The 25,561-nt window shown below is 41.3% G+C and overlaps 2 protein-coding genes across 2 annotated transcripts; both read right to left on the bottom strand.

The window, feature by feature from the left end:
• Positions 1-10,757: 10,757 nt before the first annotated feature.
• LOC104279060 (otoraplin) lies at positions 10,758-14,940 on the bottom strand. The gene is made up of 4 exons (XM_009876228.1): positions 14,817-14,940; positions 14,235-14,374; positions 13,532-13,642; positions 10,758-10,781 (listed from the first exon to the last, which is right to left on the bottom strand). Exons 1-4 carry the CDS (start codon positions 14,938-14,940, stop codon positions 10,758-10,760), a joined length of 399 nt encoding a protein of 132 aa, XP_009874530.1.
• Positions 14,941-17,623: 2,683 nt separating this feature from the next.
• SNRPB2 (small nuclear ribonucleoprotein polypeptide B) lies at positions 17,624-25,552 on the bottom strand. The gene is made up of 6 exons (XM_009876229.1): positions 25,489-25,552; positions 23,114-23,286; positions 21,141-21,281; positions 19,995-20,048; positions 18,416-18,504; positions 17,624-17,890 (listed from the first exon to the last, which is right to left on the bottom strand). The coding sequence occupies exons 1-6, from the start codon at positions 25,550-25,552 to the stop codon at positions 17,731-17,733; spliced, it is 681 nt and encodes a 226-aa protein (XP_009874531.1). The 3' UTR covers positions 17,624-17,730.
• Positions 25,553-25,561: the final 9 nt, after the last annotated feature.

Below are 25,561 nucleotides of genomic sequence, written 5' to 3'. Positions count from 1 at the left end.
CAGCAGGTTTGTGTGGGATGGAGCGTCCTCAAAGGAGGTGAGGAACAGCCACCCAAAAGGCACATCCTGTACTCTACAAGTGGAGACTAAGGCTACTCTAAGGCTTAATCTCTGAAGGATTGGCTTAGCAGTTCACAGGACAGTCTCAATAAGAGAATCCCGAGTAATCCATGCCCCTGCACAGGAGAGCAACCTATTTCACACTTCTCTCTCAGAGCTGATAATTCAACTCCTCTGGTTCAGCCATGCTTGCTGATACATAACAAACAGAGCCATTCAAAATGGACAAAGCAGGCTCTTTTCTTTGGAAGGATTAATGGCTTTTACCTTCAGTTCTTCCTCCTTCACCCATTAAGATCAGAAACAAGAGAAAGAGCAATTTATTTATAAAGGTGCCAGGTAGGATTAAAAGAAAAGCATTTTCCTCAAAAATGGCACTAGCTGTCAAAGCTTGCTATCATTTGGTCTTGCAGCCAGTTCTGCAAAGGCATTTAGTTTTCCATTTGGTGGTACAATCACTTAGAATCTCTTCCCTTCAGCGCTTTATGAGTAAAGTAGGAGAGGTCAGCTTATGTACACACCCATCTTGGCACTTCTAGCTTGAAGAAAGTGTCAGCAGTACAAAAAGTTAGAACAAATCTATTTGAGGATACTTTTTGGGGTTAGAAATCATTGCTGATAGTATTTCCATAGGTTCTGCAGTCTGTACTCTTGTGGGATGCCAGTTTGACCACAAATAATTTCCCTATCAATCCCTTCTTTGTCAGCATGGGTATAGAACTGTAGAATGTTCGGGGTTGTAAGGGACCTCGAAAGATCATCTAGTCCAACTCTCCATTGGTATGTGCAGAACAAGCTACATCTTGAAGAAAACCAGTTCTTTTCATGGTAAGGAGACTGAAGATGGTTCTGTGAATATCCGTAGTGCTTCAGTGAAGAAACTGCTGTGGGTTAGAGCAAAAGGCCAACAGCTTCTTCTTGCCTATAGATCTCAGAATATAAGCAAGATGTTCTTAAAAAAACAGGAGATTCACTTTAACATTATTGGGGAAGGAATTTGATGGTGATGTCAAATATGATGAGGGTTACAAAGTCAAAGCCATAGAATCATAGAACTGTTTGGACTGGAAAAGACTTCAGATCAAGTCCAACCATTAACCCAGCGATGCCAGGTCAACCACTAAACCGTGCCACTATGAACCATATATTCCTTCATGCACGTTGAGCTCCAGAACAGCCTCTCATTTCCCACTCTGCTGAAACAGAACTTGCTTCCGCTTTGCCAGAGCCCTGTTGTGCTGCCTGTTGGGTTTCCTTCTGCCTCCTCCATCTCTGGCCAAAGATAAGAGAGCCTATGAGGCATCTGCGAGACACACTGCACAGTCCTGCTGCAAATAAATGTAAGCTAGCAGAACTACTTAGGGTTACCATCCTTCATGTTAGTGGTTGAATCCTTTTTTTCCCCCCCAGTAGAGACAGAGTAGCAATAGTTTTTTGTTTCAAGTGCATCCGGGTAACCTCAATGTAGGAATAGATGCAAGGTGTGATTCCCATCCCCTAGAAGATTGAGCTAAAAACAGGAGGGAGTGATTTATGCATGTTTGTTCACTAGGGTGTCTATAGAAATAAATGTCTGTGAGCACCTCCAGTTTGTTTATGATAAAAAGTTACCTGAAAAAATGAGGGGAAAAAAAATAATCAAAGAAGCTGACTTGAGAATTTCAGAGAAAACACACCAGGCTGCATCTGCTAGTGGATGAAGAAATCAACAAGGTGGCTTATGAGTGAGAAACTCATGATGGCCACACTGAGATGACCATGGTGTCACGCATTCAGTCTGCAGAACTCTGATGCTCTAAACCTTATTGCAACCTCGAATGAAAACCAAAGCGATGAGCTCCATTTCTTCATGGAGACACGTACTCCATGCTGCACTGTGCCTCCCACAAAAAGGAATGCTTGAAAAGCAGCTGGTCCTCCCAATCACACCACCTGCTCTTCACACCCAACGAGCCATCAGCAGCTACCATTTTGAACAGAATATGAAACCCACTGCCTGCACCCTGCAGTCAGGGGCTTTGCTACTGCTGCCAGATTTAAGTTTTGGCACAGCTAGAGCCCAAGTGCCACAATCAGCTCAAGGTAGAACACAGAGTAGAGCTGGAGAATTCAGAGCACGAGGAATACTTAGAGGGGAACAATACGTATGCAGAGAGCCAAAATAGCTAGATACTAATGCAACATCACTACTCTGAGAAAGCTCCAGAGCTGGCCTGCAAGGCTCTTTATGTTTACTGGTCATATTCAAGCAATATGAAGCAACCCCAGAAAGTGTGAACACACTAACACTCAGATATTGTGTGAGCTTCCAATAAACTCGGTATTTTCCTAGTGCCCAAGAGTGCCTCACCCACCCAAATGAAAACACAAGCTAACCAGAAGAATTTGCTCAGCAGCACATTATACACACACACTGCAAACAGCAAAGGATGACCTAGCTTAAGAGCCTGAACAACAGAACTATTAATTCTTTGCCACAACTGTTCTGAGCATTCTTCAGCGGCTTCTTTCTTCTGCACTTTTCTCTCACCCTTAAAACAAAAGTTAAAAACACGACAAAGCCCAGTGTTTTGAACAGAGCTTTGTAATTGGAACAAAAGGTGGCAGTTCAAACCCTTAAGAACATGTAGCGTCTGCTTACAGTTCTACAGCACAAACAAACCACAAGCTAGTGAAAGCATATTGAACTTGTCCTGGCAGAAAACCATGTCTGCCCCAGAGAAGGAGGTGGTGGTGATGCCTTAGGGACAGAGATTTTGCTGTCTTCCCTTGACTGATTAAGTTTAATGACATAAGGCTTCTTCCGTAAACGCAGCTTTTCCTGTTGAAAAGCACAGCACTTGGGCTATGACACTCTGACCTTTTCTTCCAAGTTAACAGAAAGATCCACAAACCTGTCTACGCTGCAAAAAGAGGCATAAGGAGGAGAGCTTTGAGCCGGCTAAAAACAAGCTGTGAGCATTAGAGCTACAGCACGGTGGTGCATTACTAGAGCTACTTACTGAGTTGAAAGATAAGACTAATTTACACCAGGTACAATGTCGCACTCGCATGACAAAGCAGCTTTCAGGAGCTTGGAACAATGTGTGGATATAACCAAGCCTGGTGTACGTTGAGTATTCTTGCAACACAGAAAGTGGGATTAGTCCAGTACACTAAGCTGATGAAGCTGTGGTGGCTGCAACCAAGGAAATTTGTGAAATAAGAACCCGTCCAGAGTTACTAAATGCCTTTGGCTCAGGGATCGTGGATTTGTTATCTATCACAGCATGGTCGCATTCCTGAACACACAACTGCAATATCTGTGTGCTGTTCCCTCTGCTTGCACCATCTCCCATGTCAGGTCTGCCTCTCTGTTCTTTTGAGGTTCCAAGCACCTCTCTACCCCAGTCTTCCACCCTGTCTTTCATTGCTTCTTGTCAGCCCACAGTTCTCTCAACCCCATTGGTATCATTTGAGCCAGGAGAATTTACTTGTTAGCAATTTCTACAGTTACGACACCTTGCGTGCTCCAAGCGGCAGCAGGGATCTCTGAGAGAGCTTTTCTCACACCACAACCACGGTGGGTAGAGCACCCCTCATGACTCTGAATTATTTCAAACCTTACTATTGTATCTTTGCAACCAAATGTCCCATGAAAAGCAAGTGCATCTTCTAACATTCACTGTCTCCCCCCACAAAACCCCAGCTAAAAGACTAATTTTAGCAAAATGAGTAAGATGTCAAGGGGAAGGGACAACATGACCGAAAGACATCAGATTTACTATGCAGCAAAAGCCATGAGGAACAGGTCCACAGCAGAACTGGAAAACAGTTACAGATCTCAGCTACTTGGGTAAGGTTGACTCCTCCAGGCACTGCTTAACCTCTCTACTTGCAGAATCTTGAGAAGGAGCTACAGCCCAAACGAAGAAGTTTTAGCAACTCTCTGTAGTTCTCCTTTATACAGTGTAGTGGGATGACACATTAAAGACCACATAGTGTCTTGGCATCTTCTGCTTTTCCTATTACTTTGCATACCTCTACAGGCCTTTATTCTTAACTTTCCCCAGCAATTATTACTTCATCCCTCTTCTCAGAGCTGCCTTGCTTTTTGAATCACTGGCAATTATTATTTTTTAGGGGCAATATAAGAAGATGAGGATATCTACAGATATCCTTAGAACAGACAGCTTATAATTTCTCTATTACATCTCCTTCTAGAGACTTCAAGGCACAGCATGTGGAATATTGCAGAGCCCTTTGCATATCAAAGAAATTGCAAGGAAGTTTAATGCTTTGGATACCTTAATTATTAAACATATCAAACCAGCCTGACTCTACATCAGACCAGTGCTAGCAGTTTTATCCTTTCTAGCTCAGGGCATTGTAGACTACCCAAAGAAGAACCCAAACATCAAGGTAACTGCGTTTAGATTATACAAAGCCGCGTCTCTGTTTTCTAAAAGTAAAGAAGAGTGCATTGGCAGTTACACCAGTTGTCAGAAGTCATTCACTGGAAGAGTTAATCCACACTGCACTCAACACAAATTTTCAAAATCCACTAGACCTCAACAATGAGCAGGAATTTCTTTCCTGTGAAACTTCCTGAGCAACTTCTCTGTTCAGCACCAGAACTGGGAACCATTCCCTTCTGTCATCGGTTACTGCCCCAGTAACCTTCAGAAATGAGGACAAATAGGATGCAGTTAGTGTTTCAGCCGCCAGGAATTAGAAGCAGGATTTCCCTGTATTGCAGTTGAGTGTCCAGGTTATTATGTATGCAGAGGGATTTCTCCACCTCTAACTTCCAGAAAATCTGCCTGAGAATTAAGCACCCTTCAGCCAACAAAGCATCACTGAAACTGGGAGATTTGTAACAGAATACTGACTGGTGTGGGCTCTACTCCAACACAGCCACTAGCAGATGGACTAGCAGCTCTTCTCTTCCACACTGCTGTTCAAAGGGTATGCCATATGGGAGGAAAAAAAATCTCAGCTCATTAGAGCTGGGCACTAAACCCCAAACTTAGTCCACCCCTTAAGCAATTTTACATGCTTCTGTGGCAAAAATACACTGGTGGAGCCCAGTCTCCTTTTACAGGAATTCCCCCCACCTTAAAAAAATAAAAATCTTTGGTGAAACTCTCTAATAAACCTTAGCACTGCCATTGTTTGAGGGCCTGACTACAGGCAATGCTTTGCTGTAGCATATATAAAAACAAGCAGTAAAATATGGAGAGGAGAAGTGTCTTTAAGCTGCATTCTCACCACACTATCATCTAAGACAAGCTTTACAGTTTGTGTACTTGTTCAAGACCAAGTCCTCTTTTGCATTTTACACTCTCCAGAGACGTTCACATCTCTGCTTTAGTGATGCTGAGCAACTCAAATGTTACATGTATATATGTTTTCAATGCTATTTACTAAATACACAAGCAACTATACCTAATACCATATATTTTGAGCTACTGCTTTTCATGTGCTGGCAGGGCAATTTCAGTCTAAGCAGGAAGAACTCAAGTCTCACACTAGTTCCTTGTGATTTGTATTGACATAACGCTATTCATCCACCACAAAGCAGCTTTTTTTCCATCCACCCCTGAAAAAACAGCTATTTCTAAGCCTGAAAGCCATTTTGCTCTACAAATCCATCAGTCACCTCCAATAACACAACCATACCACATCAGTTCAAGAAAACGAAGCAGGAGTGGGAGGCTGTAAAGGAAGAAAACCCTGCAGATGGGTCAGTGACATCAAACAAAAGACAAAGCACCTCTCCTTTGCCAGAGAAAGGAAAGAAAAACAATCTTTCAGCTTAAATCAGGGATTTATAGCAAACAAACATAACTCAGAAATAGCTTAATAGCAAGCACTATTTCAAGAATCAACTCAAGCTCCAAAGGTAGCAATAATACTCTTTAACTATTCTTTTCCTTACTTGGCTGCTCCATAGTAAGGGGTCCTAAATCTCAAGGTCATAAAAGGCTTCAGATTCATAGCAGAAAGGTATCTTCTTCTTACACCAGCCAGCTCAGACAAAGTCCTCTGATGATAGAGAGCAGAAGAGTACAGGCCACCACATTTCAGATAAGAATTTACCAACGTTCATCATATCCTCCATCAATCCAACCATTACAGCCTTCAACTTCTCTCTGACCCTACCGAGGTGGGGATTTTTATAGCAGCTGTAGCTCATTTTCCCCTCCCTACCTGCTCCCAATCAGGGCGGCAATTAGCCCTTCATTAGCCCTGTACCACAGCACCTGGGGATGTTGTTTCTCCTCCTCCCCAGCCCTCACCCCCCAACCTGGGTGTGCAGAGGAATTCGGCACCTACCACTTGCCTGCTGCTTTCTGTCACAGGAGTTTATTGCACGGAGCCACGGGTAACACCACCCCTCTGTGGGTACAGCCACCTCACGCATTGCCTCTTGGCCCCAGGGCCAGCGCGAACACGCAGGGCTCTGACGGTCGTGGTGGCAAGAACAGGTTTTCTGTGGAAGAAACACATTGCAGGAAAACCTTGAGCAAACTCCTTGTCATCTTCCATAAGCCCTGAGGCGTGTTTATAGTCAGTAGAATAGATAACAAGATGCTTGCAGCACTGAACATCATTAGGGAAAAAAATCTGCAGTGTCAAATAGTTCCATCACAAGTAAGAATCAGGTAAGCATGTGTGAACCTTCCTAAGACCAGTCATTTTTGCTGTTACCAACAAGAATCAGAAACGTGGCCTGCTGTGATTTGAGCACATTCTGCAGAGGGACAGCGAGGTGGGCAGGGGGTCACCAGCCATGGGAGGAGAAGCTGTGGGAGCTGGACTTGTTCAGGCTGGGGAAGAAACAGTTTCAGGGAGGACACAAAAACAGGCCCCTAGGGAATATAAAGTGTTTCTTGAGAAGGTGGATTGGGGCTCTTTATTGAGGTGCTCTCTGGAAGAAAAGGGACAATGGACATAAACTGGAAAAAAAAAAATTTAAATAAAGAAAATAATTTCCATCATGAGAATAATTAAGAAACTACATGCCCAGAATCTTTGAAAGTTTTCAAGACTGGACAAATCCGTGAGCACTCTGATGTGGACCTTGTTTTTTTTGGCAGGAGACCTCCCATGGTCCTCCTGGCTGGGGTGTCCCTGCAATGATGGGAAGCAGGAGCCAGGCCGAAGGCAGCCGCTGGATGTCACCCTGCACCCACCGAACCAACCTGTACCCACCCGCAGAGGAAGCTCAAACCCCCTTGCAGCAGGAAGGCTTTCTTAGTGACAAGCTTTTTACTTCAGGTAATGATTTAGGTGTATTACACTTCTTCAGAGCCAACCTTACTGGGAAAAAAAAGAAAGATACACAGCGGTGTCATTTAAAAGCTTCTGAATCCCCACCTAAGGTTGAAAACTTAATGCTAACTTCAGCCAGGCATACTGTGAGACTGTCAGGAGTTCAGCTCAAGGCCACATCGAGTCCTACACAGTCTTGTTTAAATGCCAAACTGAAAAGCCCATCGAGCTGTGCATATATTTCCCCTGCGATAAAATGAACAGAAACAGACTGTAAGGTCTTGTCATATAAATAGCACACACGGCGCGTAAGATATTGTGTACGTATTGCTAAAACAGCAATAGTGAAACTGCTGTGATTTCTAGAAAGAAACTGCAAGGACAATAATCACTGTGGGGGAAAAAGCAAGAAAATAGAAAATCAAATGCATCCTCCTCTGCCTGCTAGCGTCATATTGATCCTCCTCTCCTTCTCCCGAAAGTCAGGTCCTGTTTATTTCAGCCAGGTTCGCTACAGCATGAACGCGTAGGGGGCTGAACGGCAAGCTGTGCTGTTCCGAAACAGGAGCCACCTATGAATGTGGAATGCAGAAAGCAGATCTGTGGTTCAGTAGCGAAACTATTGATCTTCAGCTGTCAACTTCACATTAAAAGTGTTGCCAACTGCAAGCACTCCAAAGTTTTATGCAGACACCCCACGCTCCCCTGCCATTTCAACCTTCCCTCAGATTTCATTGTACAAGTCTGGGATTGTTTTTTCTTACCTTTGGTGTTAGTGATGGTAAGATTAAGGGTTTCACGCTTCCGTATGTGTGTGAAGGGTAGAAACTCAGACTTTCCTCTAAAACCAGCAGAATCTCTCATTTTTGTCTTATAGTAATCAAGACTTAGCAATGGGAATTTTAAGTTAAATATTGTGAAATTTGCGATAGATAATTAAAATCAGCGTACTGAAAATAAAACCAAGCTCTGGTTTGATTCAAGTGAATGAGTGACAATTGGAACATACCCTACAGACCATGTCAGACTTCAACATGTCTCTCTTCCGAGCACACACACCATGTCTTGGAAGTGAATCCACCCAATATGCCTTCTCGGTGTAGCAGTTACACAGAGAGGCAATGGCCATAAAGATCAGGAATTGCTGCGTTCATTATACCACATCCCTGGTGACTAACAAACAAAGTCACAATTCTCCTTTCGTCAACTAAATGAAAGATCCTGTCGACAAGTCACATAACGAAGCTCTAAATATGTCGTGTCTATTATACCAAGTTCAGACGGTAGCATAGGTCACCAGTGCTTGTGAGATGACAGTTTTACACAATGTGGATGTATAAAACACGTACCTCAGCACAGTGCAGGTGAAAGGGCTACAAAGCTTCGTTAGATTGGAAGCCATCCAACTGTTGCACATTAGAGACTGAATTCACTAGACGAGCAGTTTCACCAGCCAGATGCCTTGTGAATACCACAAAGTGAACCCTTATCTTACTTCCCTCAGATTTAGACTTTAAAGTAGCAAAGGCAGACTTTGATGCCCCTTGAAAGCCTGCTGAGTTATTTTCTGCACAGAAGGGATCGCAGAACAGGGCCTCTGATGGCAGCCGGGAGAAAGACAAAGAGAAATAAATACACACTGCCCACATTCTGCCACGGTGGCCCCAAACTTGCTAAAACTGCCAAAGGAGTCATAGCATGCTGTTTTTCCCTGATACTTAAAATGTTGCCCTTTGTGCAAACTCAAAAAGGACAATATATGTGTATCTACTCCCTGTTGTAAGCATCCTGCATGGGCAGTATTCTCCTCTGAGTTGTTGTTTTACTGTCCTGAAGTATCCATAGTTTATACAAGCCGGTTAAGGAGCAAATGGGAGCTGAAAAGTAGTTATGTCTACAAACTTTTCTTTACAAGAGCATAGGTTAAGGATTAAGCTTGATGTCAAGGGCTAAAAACAGTCGTCTCACTTTATATCACAGAAAAGTCCAGTTCTCCTGGCCTGGAACTCCTGCGCTGTAAACGAAGAGGAAAGGACAGTATCTTTGTGGAGAAACGTCTATAAAGCTTTTTACATCTGCCTCTTACACATTCATGTAGAACTGGGTACATCAGTAACTGTAAGCAATTATCTGAGATGACAAGTTGAGGAAAACCGTGTATCTTCCAATAGTGAGTGCTAAACCTCACCTCACAATTTTCATTCATAATATCCACAGTGCAATTTAATGCATTTTGTGTGTTGTTTGCAAACACCTACTGCTATGTGAACTCTTCTGCTACCTGCAGTTTCTAATACATGACCAGGTATAAGACGCATTTCCACAGAGCCTATCTAAAATGAACGCGTGCAATTGCAAACACCTCATCTTGGAGAGCTGTGCTGAGTGGGAAGGATCTGGCTAAACGTTACACTTTGTTGGTTCAAAAGTAACTGTTTGCCCATAGACAACCCTACCAGAGATCTTGGGCAAACCAAAACATTGCTAGTCCTGAAACGTTCTGCCATTCAGCCTCCCCAGAATAGTGACATTTTACCTAAAGAACTCATTTTGGGGGGGCTGAACTGACAGGATGGAGGCAGAATGCCACCACCACCCTCTGCCACAGCCATGTCTCACACCGAGTGACACAATCTCTGCTCAGCAGAGGGGTAAGAGGATCAGCCCACGAGCCACTGACCCTCAGGCAGGTGTTACTGCCCCTCTGGCAGCCCTTTCCCCCTCCCAGCCCTGCAGGCACAAGAGGGCAGAGGGTGTCCCACCCCAGCTGGTGGCTCTGCGTGCCCAATCCCACCCACCAGGTCACAAGCCGGCTCGCCCAAGGAATGTATTTTAATGTCTATTACATGGTGTGAGGTTAGAACAGGAAAATGCAAGATCACACATCTAATTCCATACATAGCGTGTACGTACCTGACTGACTTACAACTCACAGGCTATTAGCTTTATTAGCAAGTAACAAAGTATACACAGGTAAAAAATTTCTAAAGAACAAATCCCACGTAGGACTAATTTCCCCATTGCGAATCACCCTGTGCCCAATCCCACCCACCAGGTCACAAGCCGGCTCGCCCAAGGAATGTATTTTAATGTCTATTACATGGTGTGAGGTTAGAACAGGAAAATGCAAGATCACACATCTAATTCCATACATAGCGTGTACGTACCACATCGACTTACAACTTACTAAAGGCTATTAGCTTTATTAGCAAGTAACCAAGTATACATAGGTAAAAAATTTCTAAAGAACAAATCCCATGTAGGACTATTTCCCCATTGCAAATCACCCTTTTCAAACAAAAACTTTCTTGTTTTGAAGACAGACTACTTGTTTCACGACCATCTATTACAGGAAGGGCTGTGTTCAGGGAGGGCGTCCAGGTTTCCTCCTGTCAGTTTTTCCCGGTAGCAGTTAAGAGATGACACGATCACTTTCAGTGCTATTCACAGAAGAAATCAATGTCCTGAAGAAGAGAGTAAAAAGGAAAGATGTTTTGAGATTATTGACGGATTAACATACCCCCAAGGTACACGAGTAGATGCAAACATAGAATACACTAAAATATACTTAAAATACACCATATTCAAAGTATTCTGAAAAAGATCTTTTATCTTTTGATTAAAAAAATATATATGGCCAGCACAAATCATCTTAAGTGAATTAGGTACCTTCTCTCTTCATTTCAAATGAGTCCTTTATCTCCCTTTTCTGTTCCGTATTCCCACACTCACGCTTGGATTTATTATTCATATGTAAACGTTTATTCTTAATTCCTAATCACACACAAAAAGGATGACTTGAACAGGCTGAGGCTATGCAATACGCTTGCTACAGAGAAATGCAACTAGAAAACAAATGCCAGTATTTTGCTTGAAATCTTTCAGCCAGACTTCCCTAGCCCATCGCTTACATCTGACTTTTCTATTATTAACTTATATGGCTACGTAGGTTTCGACTCTGCTGCAGGGAATTATCACGCTGCGGTGCTCAGACTGCACAACATTTACTTTAGACCAGCGTTATCACATAGAGCTGTCCGCTGGAAGCAGAAAACAGGGAGCTGTTGCAGAGCAGATGCTTACGGGTAATGAAAGTGCTTTCATCTTAGCCAGCAAATGGGCAGTTTCAAGTGATTGAGGGAAGGCAGGCAATCCAACACCGCTTTGTAGTACACACAGTCTATTGTGCGTACACACATTTCTATTGTGTCGAGTCTATTGTATTGAGTGTGATTCAAACGCTCAGAAGTAGCGGCACTGGGGGAAGAAAAAAAAAAAAAATCTCTAAGATTTATTGCTCAAACAGCACCCAACAGGCACAGATTACCCAGAGCTGCACAAAAGGATATTGAAAGAAGTTCACAGGCGGGAACGTTTATTAGCAGGGTCTGTAGCTGATGCCACACATGACTCCAACAGTGAAAGTTTCACTTTGTGGGGAAAAAAATAAAATAAAATAAAAGGAGGGTCAGAGATGCAGAGGCCCCCCAGCTTATGGCTTCTTTCAGACTCCTCTGCAGTGCAGCAGGCAGGCTCCCCCTCCAACAATTTTCTCTGTCAAGTTCCCTGTCAGTCATTCCTCCATGCGATGCCATTCGCACGTGTCACCCAGCGCTTCCATCAGGTGCACGTGCCACACGCTGATCAACGCTTACGCTTTGGGCATCATCAGGTCACCTAAGACAAACGGCAACCCCTTCGTCAGGGAACCCACTGTAACAGCAATATGGGGCTTTGCAGCTGTGGTTTAGGGGAAGGTTTAAAGAGCTGCGAGCAAGAGACCAGCTTCTGACTTGCAGATAGCTGGCTGGTGGCATTAGAAGTGTCTGTGTCAGCATGCAGCACTGTCTCTGTATAAAACTGCACCTTAAAGGGATATTTCTGGAGCAAGCAGCGTGCTCTTACACAGATTAGTCAAGATCCTTAAGGTCACATTTGCAACGTACGGCTGAGAGCAGCAGGAGGAGAAGAAGCTACCTGCATCACCCTTGATCTTTGTTGCGAAGTTCCCGCAGAGCGAGAACGTGAAGTAAGGGTGAAAGGACTGTGAAAGCTCGTGTCGCTAGTTTTGCAGAAGAAAATTACTTTCCGATTACAGTTCTGCATTGCAGCCTGACAACAGCCCATTCTGGAATCCACGTCAGCCTTAAACATCGCTTTAACCTACCTCCGCTCCCAGTTCAGGATGCTACGCAGCAGACTGGCTGTCATGTTGTTAAGAAGAGCTTAGAAAAATATTTTAGTCATTCTTTCATGTTCTGTGGCTAATTAATCGCTTCTGGGCCAAATTCAAAATAACCTAATGTAGCGTCAAGAAAAGCAACCACTTATCCGAGATTCAGGTTTCCTCAAATCAAGCTTGTCTGACACATTATAACGCAAATCCTAGCAACTATTAACATGAAACAAAATTCTTCCTTTCACTTATTTCCTCTGTGTTAATGAAACCCATCTAAAAATCTGGATCTAAGACTGAAGACTCCAGATGTGATTCCAAGATTGCCACACTAATCACATTTTGCCATACGCTTCAAAACAGCATATAGCTAAATATTCAGTATTGATGAAGGCAATTACTGTGAAGTTACCACCCAATTTGTTTTTAAGCATAGAAACAAGCTACCAGTAAGCATTTTTTGTAAGCCAAACCACACCAGCCTCTGAGAAAGAGCCCTCTTCTTCCACTCCTCTGTGAAGCGTTCAGATTTTCAGTAAAATTACACATTGTAAAACACTAACATGGTTCCAGAAGCTTTTAAATCCAGCTTTTTTTAATGAACCAATAACTTGAGAGAGCCATGAGAGAACAAGCATGCTTTCGATAAACCAGCAGTTCTGTATGATCTACATATGCACAGTTAAAAGAAAGCACACTTGCCCACATTACTGAAGTGTGCAGCACAATAGCCAGACACTAAAAGAGAAAGCTTTGGGTAAAACTTACACGGCCTTGAAGGAATACTATTCAAATCAAGGGGAACTCTAATAGGATGAAGCTCTTAATGCAGCATTTGCAATGCCTGCAATATCAGAGAGCTTATGTTAGGGATATTACTGAGGCTATTTGCCTGTATAAAGACCCAAAGATGGGATCCCTAAGCATCTGTGATATGCTACAATCAACTGCCACAACCATGATTTGTTTTTACAGCAAATTAGTATTACACGGCCAAGTATAATTACGTAGCCAGCTGGGCTTTTGCAAATTCCTTACCGTCGTAGGAACAGTCTTATTTGCTTCTTGATAGACATGTTGTTCTGAGACTAAACTGCTAGGGAAATAACCAACTGTCCCCATATGGTCTTCATACTGTTCTCCATAAACCTTCAAGCAAGGAGACATGTAATTAGGCACCTTACAACAGTCCTCATCTGGCGCAAGCTAGTTCATAATTCAGTCAAGAGCAGTTACTAACAGTGTTTCCGACTCTGGTTTCAGATTTTCTAGTTTCCAATTAGCAGGCACGCGAAACGAACCATTAACACAAGTTCTGACACAGGCATTCAATTTTTTTTGGAGTAAATTAATCCTGCCTGTGGTTTATCTTATTTTATTTATTTTTTTAAATGCAGCTAACACTTCTCTTCTCTTTCCTTAAATTTAAGAATTCTATGACCAACTGTGATAAAAACCTTCTCCTCCGTAGTTTAAACAAACAGCCACAGAAAGAACCATTGAGCCCTTCTGTTAAGGTTCAGTTCCAAATTACCATACAGTTATTGAAGATATTTCATTAAAAACAATATTAAATTAAAACCCTCGAGATTTCTCAATCAGTTTAAGTTTAAACATTCACTTTGAAAACTAAGTTGCTGCTTTAAAACTGACGCAAGCTCAGCATTAGCATCCATTTCTTGACCGAAATGCATGTTAATCTACTTCTGGTTTTCTCATACACACAAGAATCTCCTCTTACACTTCCAGCCCAGAATTCTCCAGAGTCTTTTTCTTTCACAAGTTTTGAGTAAACATAAATCAACTGCCCTTTTTTAATATTAATGAATCTGCAGTCTGAAGCATTATAATCCTCTTCTGCTCTGGCAAGGGAAATTGTGTCTAGGAAAAAAAAGAAAAAAGAATGAGGTGGACAAATTTTAATGCATATATACTTTTAGAGATAAAAATATAAATATGTGTGCGTTCGTATGCACACATGTAGAAGTGGGTTATCCTGAAATTAATAGAAGCCGTCAAAAATTTCTTGTTCTCGTTTTTCTGTTCTCCAATAAGCAAAGTAAGATCGTGCCATTTCGTTGTAGGGGAAGTTAGAATCCTTCTCTCTACACTCACCTTTCACTTGAGTGAAAAATGTCCTTTAGAAAAGCCCCTTACGTGACATTGCACAGAAACCCTCCCAGGCTGCTTTTAAAGCTGACAAACCAATGCAAATAGAACAGAGCTAAGTAAGCCGAGTAGTTTTCCCTCAGACTACCACATCCAAACTCTGCAGTCATTTCTAAGGCTCTTTTGTCCTCAAAATTGAAGGAAAATTACTTACAGACACAGTCATCATCAGCACACAGCTTCTTGCTGGCAAGCTTGTCCATAAAAATTCCAGTTACAAGAGGATGCGTCAATCCGAGAGACAAAAGTAAAACAACCAAATAAACATGTTGTGTCATTTTTTTTGCTACAGCGCCTGCCGAATGCGTGCTGGGTCCAGCAATCCCCATCTTTTATGGAAGAGGCAGACATCTGGACAAACAAGCCGGACCAATGGGAAGGGGTCAGGGCAACATTCCACCCCACGAGAGGAGCCGCAGGCGGGAAGACCTCAGGGTCCGCTCACAAAACGAAATCCCTTCCCGAATCCATTTTGCATTAACATTTCAATCAGCAACCGCATTAAACATTTTAAGCCTTCCTGTAGTTGTCCGTAGTCTTAATCTTACCTCAAGCAAAGTTTGAGAAGGAAAATTAAGCCAGACCCTGGTAAGCAGCAAAGGAAATTACATCCTTCCAAATCCTCAAGTTCTTGATTTTCACAAATGCTTACTAACAAGTGTAATCTTCACTGGACCATAAACCCTCAGTGGCAGATTCCCAGTAGAGAAAGGACCTACTAACACATGGACACAAATGTAAATAACGCATTAGGGAGTTGAAACCCAGTAAAAATCTTTGCAGGTGAGCAATTTAAACGTGAAGTCTAAAAGGTTCTAGCATAGCTTACTTGTGTAGGCAAGATCCCTTCTTGAGGGACATGCAGTCAAGAGGAAAACACAGGTTACACCAGGACAGCGACCTTTTCACTTTTATTTACATGGCTGAGCTCAGGTGGGAGTTTGCAGATGCTGAACAACATTCAGAGCTACAGGCTGACTCCAAAGGTCCTCTTTACGCCTCGCACAGGACTTCTAGAATTCATTTAACTTCCCAGAATCTTGTCATAGCATAAATGAGGAAAAGACTTTTATCAAGTATTTTAATTAAAAGAGATGGGCACATAGGCCCAAAGGGAATCACCACCACAGCTACGGCACCAGAAGCGATTCACATCACCACTGTCAGAAGGCCGGTCTGGATCAACCCCCAAAAGTGACCTAGAGCGAGTTTGGGAATTCCCAAAACAGCCTACCAGAGAAATAGGGCTTCTCGATTCACAAGGAGGCCTGAAAAGCTGCCGGCTGCCCCAGCTCTGTCTGCAAGCAGAGCAGAGGAAGCCATCAACTGTCATCAAAAATCCCGCGCTCTCTTTTAAAGAAAGAGCATCTTGCAATTTCTAGCATCATCCTCCTACTGCAGCTGACTTCACCATTCTCCTCCAATCTTTCGGCCTCCTGCATGCAACATCCAACGCCCTTCCTTCAGGCACAGCTCCACACCAACTCCTCCAAGTGAATAAAGATGCAGCGGTGGCCTCATGTACGCAGACTGATGGGTTTCATAGTTAACAGCTATGAAACCATGATCGCAGAAGGGAAAACGTAAGGTTCATTATGGAATAACAGTCGCTTTTACTCCCTTACAGGCACATGGAGATGATTTTTACTTGGAAGTATTAGAATACTTGTGCAATCATAAAAAAAAAAACACTAAAAAGAATGAAAAAAATAGATGTCTGGAGACAGGACAGTTATCAAAATGACACTGGAAGGAGCATCGTATTGTCTGGGAGCAGAAGATGAAAGACTTTTCAGGTCTCGTGCAAAACCGGTGGTTTATGTAGCTCATTTTATGCTTACAGATAACGTAGCACTCATTCAGAAATTGAGCTGACATACCAGAACTACGAAGTATACCACAATTTTATAGAAAGCAATCATACCTCCTTGAAGGTTAAGCACTCTATCCAAAGAACAGTTGTAAGTCAGACCTCAATTGCACCAGAACACAAGCTGGAGAAACAGCTGCTTGCAGCTACAGTCAAGCCCAGGCAATACAAGTAACAGAGGAAAGGCTACAGCCTCCAGCATCCTTCCTCCCACCCCCATTGACCAAACTACTTGGGAAACAGAAAAAGGCTCAACATTTGCAATCTAGCTACAATGCAAAACATTCTTCGCCATAGCTGCTTGCCTAAATATCAGTTACCTTAATACTTGCCTGATTATTTCTAAAGGAAATCATGCTAACACCATCCCATTATTCCTGTCATAAAGGTCAGCTGGTGGCCTCACAGGGAAAGCGTTCAAGAAGTGAGGAATAAGACAAACACTGTGATATCATTTCCTCTCAAACATTAATCTTCAAAGGCCTGGCTGCAATCCTCCCAGGCAAAACAGCAAGATACATCAAAAATGTTGTCACGTATTAAGTAAATTTCATTGCTTCCTTAACCTAAAATATTCTTCTAAGTCTTCCAGCACCTGAACAAAACACTTGAGCTTTTGAGGTGATTTTTACACCCGAATATTTAGAAGAGTTACAACTCACAATATTGTATCTGATTACTTCAGTGCATTCAGCCTATTTTATGTCACACAAGACCTGTAGATGTTTTTGACAAATGGAAAAAAAAAAACCACCCACCTGACAAAACCCAAACAACAAACCCAAAAGAATTAAGACACGTATTTTGGAAAAAAAAAATAAAAACCAGATCATCAGGCTCATCTGCATTGTGCTCATAAAGAGCCAGAATGCTTGTCCTCAACCATTTACTGAAATCACTGCTAAGACCAGTATACTGAATAAGCCCTGCAAGCCTAACAGATTGTAACACATATTTGAGGAAAAACATGGCTTGAAAACAGTACAAACTGAATTTATTTGATAAAAATTTAGTATTCAACACAAAAGTTTACTATCCAGTAGATCCGTGGAAATCCTACATCTGTCCTGGCTGCTGTGGCAGTTTTACACCAGTCCTTAATTTTTCTGCAGAGAACAGCAAACACACTAGCTCTGATGAAAGTATCGTTGTATTAAAATAACGACTATCCACAGAAGTCCTTTACAGGAGAGTCTGGTTATTTCTTCGCGTAAGTGATTTTCATGGCATGAGATGGAGTAATCTTGAATCCTTGGAGAGCATCTCGAGCAGCTCCTGCTTGATTCTCATTTTCAAACTCCACGAACGCGATGTCGTGGCGCCCAGGCACTAAGCGCACTTCTTTGAATCCAGGAAACCTTGAAAACAAGGTGGAAGAGTCAGATCATATTTCCTAGTTTGATAATACCTCTCTTCAGTAGCTGTAAGGCCTTAGCATGAGCATCTACCAGCATAACAGTTACTATTAATGAAGGATTTAAAACAAAGGGCTTTATATGTCCAGTCTCTGGAATCTTATCTCAATTAAGGATCATTCTGTGGAAGCAATTTAATTGGTCTCATGCACATACAGAAGCAACTAAAGCTACTTTTAAAACTGCTCCTGCTGTCGTAAAGTCTTTCATTATTGCAGTCAGCAGCTTAATTCCGGTGCAGATTGATAGTAGATAATTTAGACAATCAAAACCAGCTACAAAAAAAAATCGGATTTGCTTTCTGCACCAAATCATCAGAACTGATATCTGTAATCTCGGCAGTAAGACAAAGAACTGAAACGCCTTCAGCAGAAACTCTTATTTTTAAAAAGTCAGCCTGCCCACTGAGAAAAAGCATACAGGTAACAGAAGAGTTCAAAGATGAAGTCCTTTTTATTCAAAACTTACTGATTGAATAACATGGACAGCATCATCTCATTCGTTTCCTCAGGCAAGTTATTAAGGAAAAGGATATAGTTCGGTGGGTTATCAGGCACCTGCAACAACAGAAGAGCAAAGCTCAGAAGATTATACACAGCTCTCTCTTTCTCTGTATCTGTCTGCACGATTTTTGAATCGGACTCACGTATCCTTAGTTTTGCTCATAACACTGCTAGCTAGACTTCACACCTGAAGTACACCTTCACACAACAGGCAGCCCCTTGGCTCTTTTACAAGCAGGTATGAATTTGGAGAGGCTTTTATTTCCACAAAAATCTCAGCATTGTCTTAACATCATATCTAAACTCAATAACTCAAGATACTGGCAGTGGAAGAACCTAGGTAAGGCTTGCAGTCTTCTGTAAGTGCAGTGGGGGGCGAAGATAAACACCCCGTTCCTCTCCAGTAGTACCGAAATATTGAGTATCTTTGGGCAACTGAAACGTACAAAACCCACATGGGTTTACTGTGGTGCTCTACTCAGATTTATTAATTCAAAACCCCACTAGACTTAAAGCTTCAGAGTATTTAACAGATTTGCCTGCTGATTATGAATCTGTAGTAACGCACCAGACACAAAGCTGAGTAGTCAGTTCGCAGGAAGTGGCCTGGAAGGCTGGAATCTCCCCAAGTCATCAAGGAAATTTAAAAAATAAAAAGAAACTGGATGCCCCAACTTTAAATGTCCTAATAACGGTCCCAAGTAAGTTAATACCTCAGAAGAGCAATTTCTTTTGGCTAAGGGAAACATTCCAGGCAGTGTAATTAGAAAATAAACTTCCAAAGTTCAGATACAATTACCCAGTGCCGGGCTTTGATGCAAAACTGACACGCACATATTGTGCTTTGTAACAAAGGATACTCAAAAGAAAACCCAGACTGGGAGCAAGAAATTTTCCCCTGTAGATTATGTATGCAGTTCTCAACAGCACTCAAGAAAGAGACGCAGGGTAGGCTAAAATATTCTAGAGTATTTGCCCTCCTGCAAATCCTGGCTCTTTTTGTACATCCACTTCTACACATATGAATCATTTAGGTCACTGAGCAGCGTGAAGCACAGGGAGTTGTTGCTGTATCTCCACACAACCCTTTGGAAAATAAGACACGAGAAATTAAAAAAAAGTGACCAGCGGAACCCCAGACTCCTGAAAGGAAGCTTTTTAAGTAGTTATTCTGGCACCCTCTGTAGTTGTCTTTGCCATTTTCTACTACCAAACAAAGTAAGTTAAAGGGAATTTATTAACAATTGTGAAAAAAAAAAAATCCTTCAACTGGTAATAAAGACAGTCCAAACTTAAGAATCAAGTAGGATTTGTTAATAGTGCTGTTTTCTGTATAACCATGAGAAACTGCAGAGTTTCATGTCAACCAGATACAGTAAACGTGGGATTTCATTTGTTTACTGTGATTTAGCTGTCGGACAAATGTCTTGCAGAAGGAAGCTGCAAAATGTATCCTCAAGTTGCCAAGTGTAACAAACTATTATTCATAGAGAGTGTTTTTAAACCTTGGTGCTTTTAGTCACCAAAAAAAAAAAAAGCATTACCTGCTGATTCTGTGTTGCGGTCCCTGGGGCAGTGGCTGAATTCTGTGTTGCTCCCTAATAAATAAGAACAAAACAGTTTTACAAAAGCATTCTGTAGGAAATATATAAGCACACATCACCACGTTTCTGTACAACTCAAGAAGTATATTAAGGATTATTTTTAAAGCTACAGTCCAAGGAACATTTGCTGCTTATGAGATACTTCCCAAAGGGAAACATAAAGCATGTGAATTTTGCTGAACTCCAAAACCAGGCATCAAAGAATAAAAACATCAGCAGTATCTGGTCTGACTAATGGCCAAGTCAGCAGATACATCAAATCACTATTTCTCTATATCATAAAATTTGGTTTAATAGACACAAGTAGTTTTGAAAATGAAGGCCTACACAGGTCAGACTTAAGAGGAGAAAAACAGACGTTTCCACTGAGGACTCCAGTTTCACAAGGATAACTAAAGCTATTACCGTTATAGACAGTAGCAATTATTTCTGAAGGGACTTGTAGATAACAACTGGGTTGTTTCAAGAGATCATAAGAAGTCTGAATACCTAACCTAGAAAATGTTGCTTTCTGTTCTACCAATTTGTGCCTTGGCAGTAAGTGTAGTTAAGACAATATTCAAACTCTAGACCTTCACGTTTTCTGCCCTACTTCAGCACATAAATTACTACAGGTTGTTAGTTTAGGTCAGGCCAACCATTAGTGGAGATACATTCTCCGCCAACTCCTTTTCATCTAACTAAATTAATTATCTTGTTCCCATTTACCATTCTTCAGTGCTTATAAAGCAAATATGGCATTAAAACACCAAAGGGAAAAGCTGGTGCAGCACTTGAAGCTGGCATAAGCACACGCTTCTCCTTTATTTTCTTATAATTTCTACTTTGGTATATTGTACCTTTGTCCTACATCTTTATTTTCATCTGGTGATAGGAAAGGAGAGAAAAAAAGAGAACAGCAAGCACTGTATGATCAGACCCCTCATCTTCAACTTCTAGTGAGCGCTGAGGAGCAGTAGATATCAACAGACAACTATTTAGGGAATTGATAAGTACTAAAAGACAATACTTAGTCCTAAAAAAAATTAAAAATCAGAGTACTTCTTAAGCGTTTTTTTTTCTTTTTTAACTAGGAAAGAAGCTTACCGGGATAACCTTTTTGTTCGCTGCATTTGCTGACTGCTCTAGAGATTTGGCCTTCTTCTTTTCCTTCCTCTTTTCCTTATCGGCAAACGTGCCACGCATTTTAGAGATGATATCCGAATCTGTTTTTGCATACTGGATACGCTTTTTAAAAGAGAAAAAAACCCAAGCAACACAGTACATTTTATAGTTAACGATACTGAATATTTTGCACCACTTTCATTAACCGTTTCCTACTGAGCATTTACACATTTTTGCTAGAGTTTCTTACATTAAAAATATTATAAACCATAGGTATGTTTACAGAGTATCTAATCCTCGTAATGAATTCTGAACACAACTATGGAACTCCAAGAAAAAAAAAACCCTAGCATCGTAGTTACTAATTTTAACTCTAATTTTAACTAATTTTAATCTAACAGCATCTTTTTAACATCTGCCAAGGTAACGTACAAAGAGATAGAGGGACGTCTGACAAAACTGGCACTAGCTTCTATTAAAAAAAATGAGAGGGAACGATCTTTTTAATTCCTTTTGATCCTTTTACTTCCTGCCACCCTTAAGATTTGACAGCGACCTTGGTTACTCCAGGAGTAAGTATAAGCAAGAGCCTTTCTGCACACCAGTCCTCGCTAGTAACTATAACCGTTATAAACATTATCACTTCTAGAAGCAGGCGCTGTCTGCAGAAACATGCTGTTAACTTTGGAACATGCAGTCTCTTAGAAGAGACTCAGCTGAAAAGTAAAATCACTGAACTGAATTGATTTGTCTTAGCTCAAACCAGGACAGCTCAGCAAAACTCAAGACTTCGTCAAGGGAAAGGCAAGCACTGCCTCAATCCACATGGGATTGCACAAACCCTGTCAGCAGCACAACGGCACGAGTACACACGTGTGCAACATTATAATTGCACAAAATCCTATCATAGATCATCTCAATACAAAAAAGTCACAGAGCAGTCAGAAGGTATTTGTTTTATTGGTTTTGTTTGGTGCTTGGATATGAGTATGCATGCTGCAGGCAATATTCAAAGAGGGAAATACACCTGAAAGCTTATGAAGCCTTAATCTTTTTATTTCCTATTGAGTTTTACCGAGCACAGAACTCTTTAAGGGTAAACAACAGAACTGAGCTTGCACAATTCCTTGTTAGGGATTTCATTAGAGAAAGTGTTGATGAAAAAAAGCTCGTGGCTCAGCAACACAACTGTCAGTGCTCTTCGTAATGTTCAAAGCCATGAGCTGAAAGACAGCATTAATAAATCCATCCTTCACTGAAGGTGGATCGTTACACCCTTACACACAATCAGTTGCAGAATTATGCTGAATTATCCAAGCGGGTAAAAAGGGGAAAATTGTGCCGTTTGGCACCTGATCACATACGTGATTAAATCACAGTCTATCAACCAGCAGTGCATCTGCTTCACTGAAGTTATACTGAAATTCAGTTATTTGGTTTGGTCATCTGATGATGGATGCACAAGCCAAATTAGCCACCGATTTAAAAAATAAATCACCGGTCAGATCTGCTGATTTCTGGAAAGTAAAACGGCAGAGATCTTCAAGCTACTCACTGTCAACTCAGAACTGAAGCATTAAACGCTAGCCATTTCTATAGTAATTAAGGTTACTCTAGATATATTAACTGAAAGCACCTAATTTCAGTAACATTACAGAATTAATCAGTTCAAGAGAAGACATGATGAGTAAAATGGAAATATTTAAGATCTTAAAAAATTTAATCCAGCACAGAAAAACACTTAGGAAACCTAAATGCTAAGTTTAACTTCTGCATGTGTTTTAACTACGGTCCCTCCAACACCTCTCTAGCTTCTACATCCATTCATCACGACGTGACATGACTGAACAATCGTAAAATTAAAAGTACACGACAGTTAAATCATAAGGTGCAAGTACCAAAACACTGTATCACACCAATTTTTTTTTCTTTAAAAAGCTAACGAAATAACCTACCATTGGTTTCCCATAAAAGGGAAAGCCTTGTAGTTGTCTCAAAGCATTGGTCGATGATCCCAGTTCTTTAAATATAACAAAAGCCTGTCCTCTCATCTTCATAGTCTTTAAAGCCACAATGTCGACCACATGACCAAACTGCGAGAATAACGCATACAGGGACCTCTTCAGTTCTGTTGACGATAGAAAAAAAAAAAAGATTGTAACAGGTTACATGCAAAAGTTCATTTCTGCAGTGTGCTGTCCTTCAGGGACAACGTTTTTTTGCCACCTTTAGCTCTCACAGCGATACGTTACATGAGGTTAATCAAACCTGTTGCACGAGTATAAGTTTATTTGTCCAGTTTTTGTAAGTTGGCGTATAACTTTTGGTTTCACATCTCGAGTATCCAGCTAGTGAAAAAGTTGTGCTGCTATCCATTCTGCCCTTCTAAGAGAGCAAAAACTACACAACAGTATGTAAAGACATTTTTTCATATATATATATACACACATCTACATTCTCACACATTCAAGTATGATGTATAACAGCCAAAGACCCATCAGGAAATCAATACTGTAACCTGCAATAGTAAAGAGGTTATGACAAATCAAGAACATGGAAAATCAGTAACTACTTGAGGGCTAATTAAATTTGGAAATTTTGTTTGTAACCGTTTCATCAGCTCTCACACACACGAAATATTTTTTCATATTCTAGATCCAAATATGTTTTTGTATGATCACACTGTACCTTACAGCTGCAATGGATCCATTTTCATGATTAAAAAATCACCTGACTACATGCCAAATTAAACCTTAATCTTATCCAATCAAGCTAAATAAATCCTTTGTATTGTATAAACATTCTAACTCACAAGTCTCACATTCAAAATATTTCAGCAACATGAGCACTATCTCTTGTTTATTGCTGTTGATACCAGCCCACTGGCACTCCCTCCAGCTGCTCTTGACCAAATGCAGTGCTGTATTTATTTTTTTATAAAAATATTGAAAATGCTTTTCTTAAAAATAACATCAATAACTATATTAAAAAATTAAAACACATTTACATGCTTTACAGGGAATTTGAAACCCTACACTGAAAAATTAAAACCGCAATTTCGTAATGGAGACTTACTAGTTTATAGGGCACTTAACATTCTAGAAACAAAGCTTCAAGTTAAATTTATTCAGGAGAACCATCCTGACAAGTTAATCTGCAACTTCTCAGCAAACTTGTTTTCACTTTCAGATGTCTTTCTGAAGCACCCTAAAGAAACATTTATGCAGCGCTAGTCTGATCTAGCCACTTAGTTCACAAAAAATAACAAATAAATTACCTTGATCACTTTAGATTAAAAGCTAAACGTAAGTATTAAGTGCATGGTTCCATGCAGACATTGCATATACAGCTAGGTAAGGGCAAGAGATTTTTTTTTTTAGCACACTTGGAGGAGCTAAAATTCCTCAGCACAAAGTCATGTCTCTGTAGAGCGGGCTGTAGTAGTCACAAGGCAGTGTCTCTAACACGACGACGCAAAGCAGGCTAGCTCATGCCATGCTTACCGCTTCTGCGCGGTGCTAAAACCAAGGAGGAGCACACAGATTTCCCCCACATTCAGCAGAGGGGACTGCTGACCCAGGTATGCCAACATGCCTGCTAAGCATCCATCAGATATTCTCAGGTCTCCTATCATCAGTTAGTCACCGGCAAACTAACCTAATCCATGCAGTTAACTACAGAAATATAACAGAGGCAATCAGGAGCTTCCTATCTTACAAAAATAATTAAAAATTGTTTTCATAGATTCATAAAATCGTTAAGGTTGGAAAAGATCTCTAAGATCATCTAGTCCAACTATTTACCTAACACTACCATCGCCGCTAAACCATGCCTACACGTTTTTTGAACACCTCCAGCCACGGTGACTCCATCGCCTCCCTGGGTAGCCTGTTCCAATACCTCACCGCTCTTTCAGTAAAGAAATTTTTCCTGATATTTAATCTACACCTCCCCTGGTGCAACTTGATGCCATTCCTTGTCCTATTAATTGTTACCTGGGAGAAGAGACCAACCCCAAACTCTCTACAATCTCCTTTCAGGCAGCTGTAGAGAGCAATGAGGTCTCCTCTGAGCCTCCTCTTCTCCAGACTAAACACTCTCAGCTCCCTTGCTGGTAAGACATGTTCTCTAGACCCCTCACCGGCTTCATTTTCTATTTAAGGTAGTGCTCTATTTTTTCTGTTGCTCTGTTTTCTACTTTAGCTGCTGATTCATGACGAGTAGCCAACTCCTCAGAGCCACCACCCCCAGCAGGGCACTTCAGAGAGCCCCGGCAACCTCTGAAAACACGGCACTGCCAAACTGCCAAGAGAACGCGCGACTCTGATACCTTCTTTCTTAATCTTGTCGTTGATGTTGTTGATGTAGATGGTGTGGTTCGGCCTGATGTCCATCCTCTGCAG

The sequence above is a fragment of the Apaloderma vittatum genome, unplaced genomic scaffold (genome assembly GCF_000703405.1).
Source record: "Apaloderma vittatum isolate BGI_N311 unplaced genomic scaffold, ASM70340v1 scaffold1929, whole genome shotgun sequence".
NCBI classification, from domain to species: Eukaryota; Metazoa; Chordata; class Aves; order Trogoniformes; family Trogonidae; genus Apaloderma; species Apaloderma vittatum.
The sequence above is the reverse complement of the archived record's forward strand: the minus strand, read 5'-3'. Positions and strand labels throughout refer to the sequence as shown.

Coding starts and splice junctions, on each gene's coding strand:
- LOC104279060 (XM_009876228.1), bottom strand. CDS start 14,940: ATGACACAACATGTTTATTTGGTTGTTTTACTTTTGTCTCTCGGATTG. Junction 14,375..14,816: donor TGCTGATGATGACTGTGTCT/GTAAGTAATTTT, acceptor TTTTTTTCCTAG/ACACAATTTCCCTTGCCAGA. Junction 10,782..13,531: donor ATAAGACTGTTCCTACGACG/GTAAGGAATTTG, acceptor TCTCTTCTTCAG/GACATTGATTTCTTCTGTGA.
- SNRPB2 (XM_009876229.1), bottom strand. CDS start 25,552: ATGGACATCAGGCCGAACCACACCATCTACATCAACAACATCAACGAC. Junction 23,287..25,488: donor CGACAAGATTAAGAAAGAAG/GTATCAGAGTCG, acceptor TATCGTCAACAG/AACTGAAGAGGTCCCTGTAT. Junction 17,891..18,415: donor CTGTCCATGTTATTCAATCA/GTAAGTTTTGAA, acceptor CTTGTTTTCAAG/GTTTCCTGGATTCAAAGAAG.